This window comes from Capsicum annuum, chromosome 5 (genome assembly GCF_002878395.1).
Source record: "Capsicum annuum cultivar UCD-10X-F1 chromosome 5, UCD10Xv1.1, whole genome shotgun sequence".
In the NCBI taxonomy this organism is placed as follows: Eukaryota; Viridiplantae; Streptophyta; class Magnoliopsida; order Solanales; family Solanaceae; genus Capsicum; species Capsicum annuum.
Window position 1 is genome coordinate 1,841,988 of NC_061115.1, and position 15,373 is coordinate 1,857,360.

At 33.9% G+C, this 15,373-nt stretch overlaps 2 protein-coding genes across 6 annotated transcripts; one reads left to right on the forward strand and one right to left on the reverse strand.

Annotated features, from left to right (window-relative positions):
- LOC107872263 (cysteine proteinase inhibitor 1) lies at nucleotides 1–664 on the reverse strand. Its single transcript, XM_016719025.2, has one exon. The coding sequence runs from the start codon at nucleotides 601–603 to the stop codon at nucleotides 193–195; it is 411 nt and encodes a 136-aa protein (XP_016574511.2). The 5' UTR covers nucleotides 604–664; the 3' UTR covers nucleotides 1–192.
- Nucleotides 665–3,428: 2,764 nt separating this feature from the next.
- LOC107870111 (inositol monophosphatase 1) lies at nucleotides 3,429–10,262 on the forward strand. Of its 5 annotated transcripts, XM_047412392.1 has the most exons (13): nucleotides 3,429–3,569; nucleotides 3,819–3,874; nucleotides 4,040–4,090; nucleotides 5,465–5,545; nucleotides 5,630–5,808; nucleotides 5,909–5,993; nucleotides 6,134–6,234; nucleotides 6,337–6,382; nucleotides 6,565–6,633; nucleotides 6,705–6,805; nucleotides 6,870–6,926; nucleotides 7,235–7,337; nucleotides 9,439–10,262. In XM_047412392.1, exons 1-12 carry the CDS (start codon nucleotides 3,557–3,559, stop codon nucleotides 7,329–7,331), a joined length of 936 nt encoding a protein of 311 aa, XP_047268348.1. In that variant the 5' UTR covers nucleotides 3,429–3,556; the 3' UTR covers nucleotides 7,332–7,337; nucleotides 9,439–10,262. The 5 variants fall into 5 exon arrangements, with proteins under 5 accessions (XP_047268348.1, XP_047268347.1, XP_047268349.1 ...); XM_047412391.1 differs by lacking the exon at nucleotides 9,439–10,262 and having other exon boundaries at nucleotides 3,430–3,569; nucleotides 7,235–9,252; XM_047412393.1 differs by lacking the exon at nucleotides 9,439–10,262 and having other exon boundaries at nucleotides 3,434–3,569; nucleotides 6,134–6,188; nucleotides 6,339–6,382; nucleotides 7,235–9,252.
- The last annotated feature ends 5,111 nt before the right edge of the window (nucleotides 10,263–15,373 follow it).

Here is a 15,373-nt window from a genome sequence, read left to right on the forward strand (position 1 = left end):
TAAACTTAAATAAGATAATTTATCATTGGATCAAAATAAACTTGACAACCACAAATTTATGTAAAAATACACTTTTTCTCTTCATTTATCATTGTTCTTCATTTCATTAACTTCCATAAATTATTAGATGTATCTAATATCTTTAATTTCAAATATTAGATACTTAGTTCAGATCTAACGTTTTTAATAAATTTAGGTAAAAGTACACTTTTCTTCTCCATTTTGAAGAGTACATTGTCTAAAGGAAGTAAGATTCCTAAATTTCTTCCATGGCTTGTTCCACACTTCTGCTAAATAGTTATGTGGCGAGTCGCCGTCCTTTGCAGTAATGATCAGTCGATAATTTGTTCCGGAAACAACTTGACTTTCTCCTTTTATTATTTCTTGATATTCCAGTTTTGTCTTCGCCTCTTTGTTGTGCTCATCCACCGCAAATTTTCCTATCTCTACCACTTCAGGGTCCGTTAGGTTGGTTATGGGCTTCCAACCGCCTACGATAACGACCACTCTCAGACCGCCCTGTGCATCGCAGACATGGAGAAGAACGGTGACAATCACCACTAAGATCAGAGTCCCGAGAATGGGATTGAATTTGATAGTCATTTTTTTCGTAAGAAGAGAATGAATGAAAAATATAAGTTGTTATATGACGATAAAAGTACCTCATTGGATGGTCTTATTTATAGTAGAGAGATATTATTAACAAAAAAAAATTTAAGAAAAAAAAAACATTAATTCAATTGACGTTATAATCAATGTGGGATAAAGACACATTGATTTGTGAATTATCTGTTGATTTTTTTTTATTTATGATTGAACATTTAATAATCAGGACTGTCATAATTAATATAATTTTCTAGATTTGTTAATGATTTGACCAAATTAATGTTATATTTGACACATATTTTTCATAGGAGGGCAAAAAGGACATTTTAGCTTCACAAAAATTGTTAAATTAGTGACAAAACTACTTTACTTTTAGAATTAAATCTTCTTGAATTAGAAAAAAAAAAATGCTCTATTTCCACCTGAACTATACACGAAATTATTGAGATACATCCGAAATTTAGGAGGGTACGGTCCTGTTATTCTTGAACTAATTAAAATTGTATTTCTTGCAACCTTAGTGCCTATGTGGCACATCAGTGAATCAACACAGTGAGGGTCCATGTAGGCACACGTATATGCCACGTATGTTATTTTATTTCTATCATATAAATAAGGGAAAAAGCATCATTTCCATCCGAAAAGTATAAGTCACACCTAAACTATACTAGTGACCTATTACACACCTTAACTATAAAAAAGTGATATTATTACCTCCCTGCAACTCCCATTCTAAGGCGCGTGTGTTACACTTATTTTAGGCGCGTCCAGCCTATTAAATAACAAAAGTAAACGGCTAAAAATATTAAGGGAAAAGTCATCATTTCACCCCAAACTATAGTTGAAAAGTCGAATCCACACTTAAACTATATAAGTGACTTATTACACGCCTTAACTATAAAAAAGTGATACTTTTTACTGACGTGGCAGCACGTGTAACTACGCCACATGCAAGTGGTGGTAGCCTGACAGGGTGTAACTGGTTTCACTTTTTTATAGTTTAGGTGTGTAATAGGTCACTAGTATAGTTTAGATGTGACTTCGACTTTGCGGGTATAGTTTTGGATGAAAACGATGTCTTTTCCCTGTAAATAAAAAGAAAAAAGAGGCCAAAAAAAAAAAAATGCTACTAACTTCGTTGTTATGTTATTTCTAAATAGCTCGTAGCTAATAATTTATGTTTGATAATTTATTGCTAAATGGAATTATCAATTGATTTAATTCTTCAGCTATAGAATTTGTCTGCCACTAATTCTTATTTTTTTTAGTAGTAAATTATGCATGAATTGCGATAGGTCATTATGTTTCGTATTGATGTATAGTAGGCATGAATTGTATGTACATATCGATCGTTGCATTATTCAATCTTGCGTTGATAACATGTACTTATTGACGGGATCGATACTTTTATAAATAAATTGAGATGCGTATAAACTGAATCGGAGATTAAGTGATAAAAAAAAATGTTGCAAAGGAAAAGTTATAAGAACAAAAAAAATAAAATCTTGAGAGAATAATAACTTTGGCATCTAATATTCCTATAAACTTTAATTAAATAATTCCAAATTCTAGGATTAAAATGATAGATGTGACAAATTTGTAGATGAATATTACCATTCCTACAAATTTCAAGGACTTATATGTAGGGTGGGCATTTGGTTTGTTCGGTTTGATTGTTGAATATCAGTTCGATTTTTTAATTTTTGGATTGACGAAAATAAAAACCATAACCAAACCAAAATTATTTCGGTTTGGTTCGATTTTTACAAATTCGGTTCGGTTATTTCAGATTTTTATTTCGGTTTTAAAGATTAAAGTAGTGAGCATTTAAAATTGGTGATTTTTCTAAAAAATAATCTTTTTTTCAAACCTATTTTTCATTCCCAAATATAATTAATTCAACATGCATGAAATAACATAAATATCGACCTCGCTGAGTCATCGCAGTTGGCGTGACGGCAGTGGCCGCACTCGGCAACGACTGCCGACGGCAATGACGAACTGAGCAAATGAACTGAGCAAACGACTGTCGTTGGCGATTTTCAAATTTCAAATGAATTGACGAACTGAGGATGGTTGAGCGCTGCTGCAACCTTCACGTTAATGTTAGGGTCTAAAGCAAAACAGTATATTATGATTTAGGGTTACTAAATGATTATAGTTTATAGATTTATATGTTATATTAGATTATATTATATTTTTAGTATATTTACATATATATTAAATTATATATATCTATATATATTATAATATATTATTTATATAATTTCGATTTTTCGGTTTATCTGAATTCTTTTTATATAAATCTAAAAACCAAACCGTTTAACCAAATTTCTAAAATTTGAAACCGAAATCAATCCAAAAAACAATAAAAAACCAAACCAAAATTAAATTTCGATTCGATTTTTTCGGTCTAAACCAAAATATGCGCAACCCCACTTATATGGACTCAAATAGAAAAAAAAATATATTAAATATCACAAAATTATGGTGGGATGAATCTGATAGAATTTCAGAAATAAAATTAATCTTGATTGGAAAACTTCTCCTTTAGAGATAATTATTTGATTTGAATCTAAAAAATAAAAGATAATACTCGATAAAAACTTACACGCATTTAGTGTATACATCAAACTAATATTCTTTATCATGATTAAATAATTTAATTAAGTAAAATATATATTAATTAATCATGATTAAATAACGTAAACTCTAAATTCAAACACATGGATATAAAAATTTTATCTCTAAAGTTGATAACATATGACTTATAAAGAAATATTAGACCTGAATGTAACATTATTCAAAAGGACAATTTTGCAAAAACTATATTTGCAAAACTTTTTAATTATAAGAATAACATCTGAATGACCTAAAATAAAAAGTTTCATTTGCATAAATCAAATTCACCAATTTCTCTCTTTTCCAAAAATAAAAAATAAAAAATTGAATGGCTCAACATGGTATGTTTCTATTGCTCTATTCTTCAATCAACACACACTTACACACATTAGAGTTATCTGATATTTGTTAGAGTTATCTGATATTTGTTGTTGCTGTTGACGAGATGTGACAGTTATCTCGTAAATTTAGTCATGTACTTTAAAACTGGCTTAGATACCACGTTTATTAAAAGAAAAAAGAATTATAGAAAATATAGATCTGCATGTAATCCAAATTGTTTTTTTTTTCTTTTTCTTTTTGAATTTCAGTTTCACTAGAAGAATTCTTGGTTATTGCAATTGATGCAGCAAAGAGAGCTGGAGAAGTCAATTTTAATCAAAATTAAATTACACCCAATTAATCTTTTGTTTTATTTTTCCAAAAGCAATAATAATCATTTTTTTCTCTCTTTGTCACCTTTTTAAATGTTTCAATTTTTTTTCCTATGTTTTCTTGATTTTTTGTGTGTTTAATTTTCTGTGTTTTGCAGATAATTTGCAAAGGATTTTATGAGACTAAACATGTGGTGCACAAAGGCCAGGTATTTTTTATTTATCTCTTTAATTGTGATTATTTGTGTTATAGTGTTTTATTATCGCATTATTTTTTTTTTGTTGTTGTTATTATAACTTTCTTTGCATGATATGTACTACTACTTTATATACAGCTGTATTCCATTCTTGTTATTGTTTTCATTTCTGTATTACTTGAGTCGAGATTCTATCGAAAATAATATCCGTAGACCCCGTTTGTGGGATTATACTAGTATGTTATTGTTATCGTAACTTTTTTTCCTTTGCTATGTACTGTTTTTGATAGCGCTATAGTTCGTTGTTGTTACTGTTTTCATTTCCTTATTCTCTTTTTCAAACTGTTTTACTTGAACCGATGTTCTATCATAAACAACCTCCCCAGACCCCGCTTGTGGGATTACATTGTGTATGTTATTGTTATTGTAATTTTCTTTGTATGCTATGTAGTGCTTCCCGTAGCACTACATTTCGTTGTTGTTACTATTTTCATTTCTATATTTTTTTTGAGATAAGCATCCAGTATGCTCAAACTATGGTCAAATTTGCTACGACACATTCCAACTACACAGGGATCCTATTACCCCCGAACTCAATTTTAACATATTTTTGTAACCCTTTTGTGCTGACGTGGCACCTTTATTACATAAACTGGGCCCACTTTAACTAAAAAGGTTGACAAAAGATGTCACGTTAGCTAAAAAGGTTGACAAAAATACGCTAAAATTCAGTTCATGGGGTAAGTTGGAGTGTATCGTAGCAAATTTGGTCATAGTTCGGGGTACTAGATGTTGTTGTTGTTACTGTTTTCATTTCTGTATTCTCTTTTTCAAACTGTTTTGAGGTGCTTTACTTGAGCCGACGTTCTATCGGAAACCACCTCTTTATCTTTATAAAGTTGGAGTAAGGTCTGCGTACGCTTTACTCTCGCCAGACCCCCACTTGTGGGATTACACTTTCGTTATTGTAACTTTCTCTGTACGCTATGCACTACTTTCCATACCAATTGCCAGTGGGACACTGCAAAAATGCTGCCGACTTGTGTCGGATTGTCCAAAAATGCACTATTTTTGGAGGATCAGATGCGTATTCGGTGGCTTTTTTGAAGAGTTCGAGCAACATAGCTCAACAGGGAATTATGTTTATATATGATGATTTGTATTTTCTGTAGTATATGGTATAAGAGAAGTCTTTTTCTGATATCTTTGAGTAGTAAAGGCGATATCGATAACAATGTCAAGTGTTGATTGAAGCAAGTGAGCTGAGAGTTGAAAGTTGGAATATTTTTGCAGGAAAATGACTTCTGCCAATCAAAGCTTTGAACTTTATTGGTTCGTGTTTGAAATTCCATCGTTGTTATTGATTTTCTCTTTTAATGAATGTAGGTGGATTTGGTCACGGAGACAGACAAGGTGTGTGAAGATCTCATATTCAATCATCTGAAGCAACATTTTCCGACTCACAAGGTTAGCTTCCAGCAGTAGTGTTCTATACTATATCGCTCGGTTATTCTGTTTCTCATTCTTTACGGTAATACACCTTCACTTTAGTTCATAGGTGAAGAAACTTCTGCTACTACCGGAGATTTTGAGCTAACTGACGAACCAACATGGATAGTCTCATTCTTTACGGTAATACACCTCTCTACTTCTTCAGAGGTAGCGGTATGGTCTGCATACATCTTACCCTCCCCAGACCATTGGGTTTGTTGTTGTTGTTGTTGTTGTGGGTAAGCATAAGTTTATCGGTTCATTTATTCTGTGACAAGCTACTTAATATTGTTAGCTAAGTTTCTCGAGCCATTTGTTGGCTCTATGTTATCTTTGTAGGTTTCCTTCTGTCTGTGTCTCGATTGGTCTCACGATTGGGAAGATTCCAACAGTTGGCGTTGTTTATGACCCAATCATCGACGAGGTGAGTGATTTAGTGATTCAAACAGTGAAGCAGTTTCCACAACGGCCTGAGCTCTGTGGTCTACTATTTGCTACATAAAGTTCAAATGTTTTATGGGCTGATTGAATGTACTAAAGTACCGGTTGGCTTTTGGTGTGTAGCTTTTCACTGGAATTGACGGGAAAGGGGCATTTCTCAACGGGAAGCCTATCAAAGGTATGTCGCACACAATGTTGCTCGGACTGTTCAAAAATATCAACGGGTGCGAACTTAGGTTGCACATTAAGCGCGATGTACTTGTTACTGCATTACGTTTACACCTTATTGATCTCTAACTAGTCTTTTGCAATGTTTTAATATGTAGAGTATCTTCTCAGTCCGAACTTGTGAAGTCCCTCCTCGGCACAGAGGTACTCGACGCCATGTCTATTGTCACTTTATAATTTGGTCACTTTTGTTGTAGTTACGGTTGTTATGAACATGAACTATGATTAATCGTTTTCAAAACTAATGTCCGACTCCAAGTGTGTGAACTTCCATCTAGTTATGGTTGCAATCGTTTTCTAACTATGATTTTGTTTAACTGGAGCAGGTTGGAACTACGCGGGATAACTTAACTGTAGAAGCTACAACGAAGAGAATCAATAACCTGCTTTTCAAGGTATGCATCCAAAGTTCAGTTACGAGACATGTTCAGACACGATAAAGTTAGTGTGAATGTTTATATTACAGGTTAGATCGCTCCGAATGTGTGGTTCGTGTGCACTTGATCTCTGTTGGGTAGCATGTGGAAGGCTTGAACTCTTCTATTTAATTGGATTTGGCGGCCCTTGGTAAGGCAATTTGTTCAATCCAATCACAAATGTTATGTTGCTGACGAAATGCATCTACTTACAGGGATGTTGCAGGTGGCGCAGTAATAGTTAAGGAAGCGGGAGGCATCCTGTTTGATCCGTGAGTAACACACTTTATTCCTATAACGAAAAGGAACAGAAATGACCGATAATTTTGAGTTTATCGGTTCTGAATTCTAGAAAAGTCAGCTTATTGGATTCAAAGTGAATTTCTTAACACTATACAGTGTTTTGGCTGAAGCTATTAGGTTCTGCTGAAACCGTAGATAGAACTATAGCTTCGGTCCTGAAGTAAAGGAACAACAAGAAAATCCGGCATTTGTTATCCGTATTGAGAATAGTTTCAAGTGTTTACTTCACACTAAAAGAATAGCCTTTGATGTGTGGTGGTGTTTCTTTTTGCATCAGATCTGGTTCGGAATTTGACATCACAGCCCAATGTGTAGCTGCGACGAACCCTCATCTCAAGGAAGCATTTATCGAGGCCTTGCAACTATCCGAATGAGAATCAGTTAAGTTCTTTCATTATTAGGCCAAAAGAATTCAATTCTTGTATGCATTGTTACTGATTTTCTTTTAGTAGCTACTGTTATCTGGCTATATGGTGTGAGAAACTTTCTGTAAACAGCTCATGTGTGACATCAAAAAATGTTTTTTTGTTTTGGTTGAAAAAAGTTAACTTTAGCTTTTGATCTTGAGTGGTAAAAGGCGCAGCGTGTGATGTGTGAATTAGGCGCACATTATGGGGTTCGAGCTGTGTCATAGAGAAAAAGCGTGGTACTAAGTGGAGAAGGGTAGAGAGGCGGACTCACTATCCACCGAGTTTTAAACCGTGGGCCTTTTTCCTCGGGATCCTCAACAACAACAACATACCGAGTGTTACCCTACAAGTGGAGTCTGGGTAGGGTGGTGCATACGAAAACCTTACACCAACCGTGTGTAGATAGAGAGGTTGTTTCCGATACCAAAAGTTGCCCTCGATATCATGGTTGGGTCGATCAGGCCGGATCAACAGACAGTGCTCAAGAAAGCAATTATGTTTTTATAATCATGGTGTCCCGGCCAGCTTTCGAGTACCTCGATTAGTTCCAGGGACACCTTCCACCCCCCACCAGCAATATGTAAAGACCTAATGGTACTCAACCCACTATGTTGACCAATAGGTGACACCCTTTGGTGCTCAAGAAAGCAATTATGTTTTTATAATCCTGGTGTCCAGGCCAGCTTTCGAGCACCTCGATTAGTTCCAGGGATACCTTCCACCCCCACTAGCAACATGTAAAGACCTAATGGTTCTCAAGCCATTATGTTGACCAATAGGTGACACCTTTTGGTGCTCAAGAAAGCAATTATGTTTTTATAATCGTGGTGTCCAGGCCAGCTTTCGAGCACCTCGATTAGTTCCAAGGATACCTTCCACCCCCACCAGCAACATGTAAAGACCTAATGGTACTCAACCCACTATGTTGACCAATAGGTGACACCCTTTGGTGCCCAAAAAGCAATTATGTTTTTATAATCGTATTGTTCGAGCCATCTTTCACATACCTTGACTAGTTCTGGGAATACCTTCCACCCCCACCAGCAACATGTAAGACCTAATGGTTCTCAACCCACTATGTTGACCAATAGGTGACACCCTTTGGTGCCCAAAAAGCAATTAAGTTTTTATAATCGTGGTGTTCGAGCCAGCTTTCACATACCTTGACTAGTTCTGGGAATACCTTCCACCTCCCACCAGCAACATGTAAAGACCTAATGATTCTCAACCCACTATGTTGACTAATAGGCCATACCCTTAGGTTCTCAAGAAAGCAATTTTGTGTGTTACTTTAGCCCACTAGTTGCCTCCATGTGACTAGGAGGTCATAGATTTAAGCCGCGAAAACAACCTCACGAACTTTTCTTGATCGAATCGCAATTTGAATCTATCAGAATTCAAGACATATAGTCAACATATGCTATATAGTATTGATATTTCTTTCAAAGGCTTGGACTTTAATTATCTAGTCTAGTTTTAGTGTCACAGGTTTCCGATTTGGTTGTCATTTTCATATTGTGATTTGTGAATAGCAACAAGATCCTAGTTGGTAGTGACATGACAAAAGTTGCATCTAATATTTTAGCAGCAGGACCACGAGACGTGGAAACAACCTCTTGCAGAGTAAGATTGCGTATAATAGACCCTAATAGTCCGGCTCTTCTATAGACCCGTGAAACTTGTGATCCTGCTCTTCCTCAAACCCTGCGCATAGCAGGAATAGTGCAACGAGCGCTTGTATATGTATAAGCTTCTTCTCTAAATTATGTCAATTTTTTATTTTTTTTTTGTGAATATAAAAGTTTCTCATTTAAGATAGTATTAAAAGTGACATTATGATTTTGCTTAAAATTCATCTTCAAAGAGTAGATGAAAGGTTAAACTCTTAAACCAAAGTGTGTTTGGAAAATGAAATATCACCTAATAACAAAGTGAATAGTTTGATCCCAAATTATCCTGTGGCAGAGTCAAAAATTATATGAACTTTTGAACTACTGTTGACTACATTTAAGTTTTACTATAGAGAGGTGGTTAGATCAATATTTTATTTTGGTTTTTCATTCGGTGTCAGGTACTCGCATTGGAGCCCGACTAATTTGGATTCGCGCCGAGTAGGGCCCCATTCGGGGGGTAGCACTCCCAACAGACTTTTCTCCATGCCCAGGGTCGAGCCCTCGACCTCTGGTTAAGGGTGGAACAGCCCCATCCACTGCACCACAACCCATGTTGGTGTGGTTAGATCAATATTGTTGTATATGGTAGAGTGCTGACCAATCAAGAACGTTCACGTTCAGAAGATAAAAGTCGCAAAGAGAAATAAGGCATGTCACATCTTTAGCTGGTTGATGACGTAATCCTTGATATGAAAATTTGGAGGTCAGGCATAGAATAGAAGAGTTAGTAGGTAGTTGAGTGTTGTCATTCGTTGTGTAGGAGAGGTTGGAGACTAGATGCGAGGGCGGAGCCAGCTTAGGACCCCTTTCGGTAGAAAATTATATTATTTGAAAAAAAATTTAGGCAAAACTTCTTTGGTGGTCCCCTGACAGCCTATTAAATGGATTGGGTTGCTTTGGAGGGGCTAAGGGAGTCATTTTCCAAGTCAAACGAGCGAAACGACAGAAATTGCAAATTTTTTGCGACTTTTGGTGGGTGTTAGCCCACGGATCGATGGGTGGTGCGTGCCCCGAACAAAGTTTTGGGTGAAACTTCTCGAGCTGTCCCCTGACGGCCTATTAAATGAATCGGGTGGCTTTGGAGGGGCTGAGGGATTGAGGTACGCTGACTGTCAAGGGTGAATCTACAATTAATTAGCGAAAAATTCTGATTCTGTCACTGACTAATCGACTCCCTTTTATCCTCTCTTCTTTCTAGTAGTGTTATTTGCGTACATTCTATTCTTTCGAGACGTTACTTATGAAATACTAGTAATTAATGTAATTATCATAGTAGGTGCTAATACTATGCTAATAAACAAATATTAAAACATTATAGTACACAATTAACGCGTGTGACATGTCACTAATCATGTGATTTACAAGTACATTTGTTGGCTTTATCTTAAACATACTTTTGATTATTTTCATGTAACACAAAGTACTAAAAAAGGACAAACATAATCTTTTTAATTAGCAAAATATTAAATCTTGATTGGGTTTGTATACAACTCAGCCATGTTGCATTTAATAGATACATCTCACTAAAAATCTTATGGCCATTAATATTTTTTTAAAATAAATATTGGCATTATGCAATGGTTCTAATTTCATATTTATTTTAAAAATTAATTCATCATTTGTTTTTTTCTTTCATTATAATCAAAGGAATTCAGTAAGAGCCGCTAAAATGTTTTAATTAATAGGAGTATCTAACTATGCTAATGATATTTTATGTTACAAACTATTTTAAGTGCTTTTGGAATATGGACAAATAAATTCATCATTTATAATGATGACATTATTCTTTGATAAACTTAGCAAAAACAATTTTTTTTATTTATCAAGAAATGATTTTATTTATCAAAATTGTGAGTATAATTCTATGTATTTTCTTAATTTTTCTTTTCTATTTTTTTTTCTGTGATTTGAGGGTTGTTAATAGCGTACTATTCGACCGTAAGATGAGTTGGACCTCCTTGCGATATATTTGATCGGCATAGGCTTTGAAAAAGGCAATAATTAGCGGTTTGATCTCTCTGTGAATATCCCCAGGAGTTTATGGATATTCGGAATGTCTTTCAAGATACTATAAGCGTGAACTAGGATTTAGGATAAAATAACGTCCAAGAAACTCTGACGAACCTTAGAATTTGAAGAATGGGCTGCTCATCTTGTGAAATCCTTTTGGAAAAAAAACATAAATCTCGACAGTTTGGAGCTTAATTACAGAAAATTTTGATATTTTGCATAATCATTGAAATTTCAATTTTGGATCTGTCGAGATACATAATTTACTCCCGATACATCCAACGAAGATACATTTTTTCCTTTGCAAAAAATACATAATTAGCTCCCGATACATTTTTTTCGATTTTGGATCTGTCGAGGCACATAATACATACAACGAAGATATATTTTTTTCTTTGTAAAAATACATAATTAGCTCCTGCTATATTTTGTTTTACTTTGAATCTATCGAGATACATAATTAGCTCCCGATAAATACAACGAAGATATGTAATTAGTTGAGACTTTTATAATTACTTTATAAGGGTGAGAAAGTGTGTAAATATGTTGAATTAAGATGTATGACTAAAAAGGCAGCCCGGTGCACTAAGTTACGCGCGGTGCTGGGAAAGGGCCTCACCACAAGGGTGTATTGTACGCAGTCTTATCTTACATTTCTGTTAGAGGCTGTTTCCAAGACTTGAACCCGTGACCTCCTGATCACATGATAACAACGTTATCGGTTACTATATTCTAAAATTTTGATGTCCACAAAGATTCTTTGCTTGAAATTTATGCTCAAATAGTAAATGATCAAGTTGAAGTGTGCACATAAAATGTATAAAGAGGATATGAAACATCATACATTACCTAACAAGAAATAGTAGATGTGGTAGAAGATATCAAAGTACCAAATTTTGGATTTTAATTTGGTGGATCCCATCATTAACTTCAACGTTTACACAATCTCTACCAACTAGTATGACATTGATATTCATACTGAATTATCGACTAATTCAGATTGCACGGTACAGGGTCCATTCGAGTAGTGGCTGAATCAGGATTTTCATTAAGGGGGTTCAGAAGTAAATATACGAACTAGTCGAAGGAGATTTAATATCTAGTTTATATACATAAAAAATATTTTTAATCATGTAAAAATAGTAAAAAAAAAAATTATCGAAGGGGGTTCGGATGAACCTCTGGATGAAAGGTGGCTCCGCCCCTGCATTCGAGAGTGGCACTCCCACTTGTATTTTCCCCATACCTATCGCTCGAACGTGAGACCTCTGATTAAGGATAGAGTAGTCTCACCCAGTGACGGAGCTAGAATTCTCACGAAGGGAGTTCAGAAGTAAAGATACGAACTAACCGAAGGAGGTTCAACAGCTACTATATCTACATAAAAAAAAAATTTAACTATATATAAGTAATATAATTATCTGTCGAAGGGAGTTCGGGTGAACTCCCTTGTCCAGAGGTGGCTCAACCTCTGGTCTCACCATTGCACCACAACTCATGTCAGCCGTTTGCTTTCACTCATGCTTTGAGATGTTCGAGATGAAGTCAGAATTTAAATTTAATAAGTTCGACTTTTAAGACGTTTAACGCAAAATTTACTATACTATTACGATTATAACTATAATATGAATTCAGATCTAGTATATCTTAAAATTTTAATAAATTCACACACATCAAAATACTAGGTTATCAAAAAAATTTATCAGGTTTTGAAGGCGTCTTAGATTCTCCTCTATTTCTATGTAGGAGAGACAGACTCAGAATTTTAAGTTAATAACGAGTGAATTATAACACCATGCTAGCTAATATTTATTTTTTTGTAATAATGTTATGAATTAATTTAAATATATTTATCTTCTTTTTTTAAAAAAATATCTATATGACTAAATTAGAAGGTAGTACGTGCATTTGCGTACAGATAATTTGTACCTTTTTTTTCAAAGTGTGTTCTCTCCTTATCTGACTTTGATATTAATAAATAATAATAATATTATAATGTTTGTTCATTAATGAATATATGAATCTAATATTTAAATTACATTTCTTTCGACAAAAGATTTTAAAAGATTTTTTTTCTCACTTTTTTGTCCCTTTTTAAGATTGAAATTTCGAGGAAACATCATCTAAGAAAGGGATATTATGATATTGAAAATTAAAATGAATTAGAATAAGATACATTATCTTTAAAGGGAAGAGGAAACGAAGCTGTCTACGAAATTTTACTTGTCCTAATATTACTAGTCGATTTTAATATTGTCCTTTTGTGTTGTTTTTTTGGGAAAAATAGCATAAATATGTACCTTAATTTATTATATTTATACAAAATTCTCACTCTTGAATGTATCGAGAGCTAATTATATATTTTTATAAAGAAAAAATGTATCTTCGTTGGATGCATGTATCTCGACAGACTCGGAATCGAAAAAAGTGTATTGAGAGCTAATTATGTATCTGGACAGACCCAAAATCAAAATTTTTAATAATTATGCAAAATATCAGGATTTTCTGTAATTAAGCTCCAAACTATCAAGATTTATGTCGTTTCTATTTGCTTTTATGTGTGATTACATGTTGTTTAACCGCACGATGTTCCACAACATGAAGAATATATTAATGTTAGGATAAAGAACTAATGCAAAATCAAAATTCATATTTAATTTTATATATATATATATATATCTTAGATATAATATATAGATAAATATTTAACTTGATATTAATTACCAATGATTAAATAGTAAAATTTTGAGGATGCGGGTCTAAATATCTCAATTTGTTTTCACCGTGTTAAATTGAACACTTCAACTTATAAAATGCTCGTTCAAACAATTTTATGTGTCACGTTAACATCGGATATCTACAAGATCACAAAAAGATCAAGTTAGAGTGTTTGATTACCGGTTAACATGTTCAGATGTATATTTTCGACATTAAAATGCTTATTTACCATCTGAAGACTGAAGTCAAGTTTGAATATCTGTTTATATATTATGCATATATTGTAACCGTAGAATCTAAAGATGTTTATTGTCTGTTCTTGATTCAACACACTTTCACTGTAGTGTCAGAGTAGATACTATTACTTTCTTGAACCATAGTACGATTGTTTGATTAGATCCTCGAATCTTTTATTTCTCTTGAGATTTCTTCAATGTTCAATTCTACAAGTCTGCAACCATTATGTGGCGTAGGAGTTACATCCCGTGCGAAAGTTAATAGTATACCACTTCAACGAATAACTCATAATTGTATCACTTCGAGATAGGGACCTTTTATTCTGACTTCTGTTCGTTGCATACCTTGATCCACTACGATACGGATTGCTTTTTATCCTTTTTTAGAAATGTTATTTTTGGAGTGAATTAAATAATTAGGTCTAATTTGAATTCAAAATTGTCGGAGAATCAAAACAAAAAATTTCAAAAGTAGTTAACCCTACTATTAATACTTAATTAATTTTAATTTAAAGATTTAAAAGTGAATCTTTTTTAATAATAAGAAATAATCTTTTGATTTGGATTGAAAAGTACATCTCACCAAATAACACTTGGAACTTGCTAATAATACTATATATGGAGTTAGAATTTTCATTAAGGAAACTCAAAATATAAATAAATAAACACACGAATAAGTTGAAGGAATTCAACATCTAAACAATATAAATATTATAAATATCCTATCATGTATAAATAAGTATATTTTTTTGCCGAAGAAGCTTGGATGAAATCCATAGCTCTAAGCTAGAATAATTTTCAGTCAAGGGGGTTTGAATAAACCCTATAACTCTAACTAGTATAATTTTTGGTCGAGGGAGTTCAGATGAACCTTATAGCTCTAAGTTTGTAAGATTTTTGGTCGAAAGGATTCAAATGAACTCCATAGCTCTAAACTAGTATAGTTTTCGACCGGGGCATTCAGATGAACCCTATAGCTCTAAGCTAGTATGATTTTCGATAGAGGGAGTTCGAATAAACCCCATAGCTCTAAACTAGTATAATTTTCGATCGAGGTGGTTCAAATGAACCCTATATCTCTCAGCTCGTAAGATTTTCGGTCGAGGGGGTTTGAATGAACCCCATAACTCTAAACTAGTATAATTTTCGATCGAGGGAGTTCAGATGAACCCTATAGCTCTAAGCTAGTATGATTTTCATCCGAGGGTGCCGAGGTCGAATGAACCCCATAGCTCTAAACTAATGTAATTTTCGGCCGAGAGGGTTTAGATGAACCCTTTAGCTCTAAGCTTGTAAGATTTTCGATCGAGGGGGTTCGAATGAACCTCATAACTCTACCAATATATTTTTTTGCTGAAGTGGTTCGAAT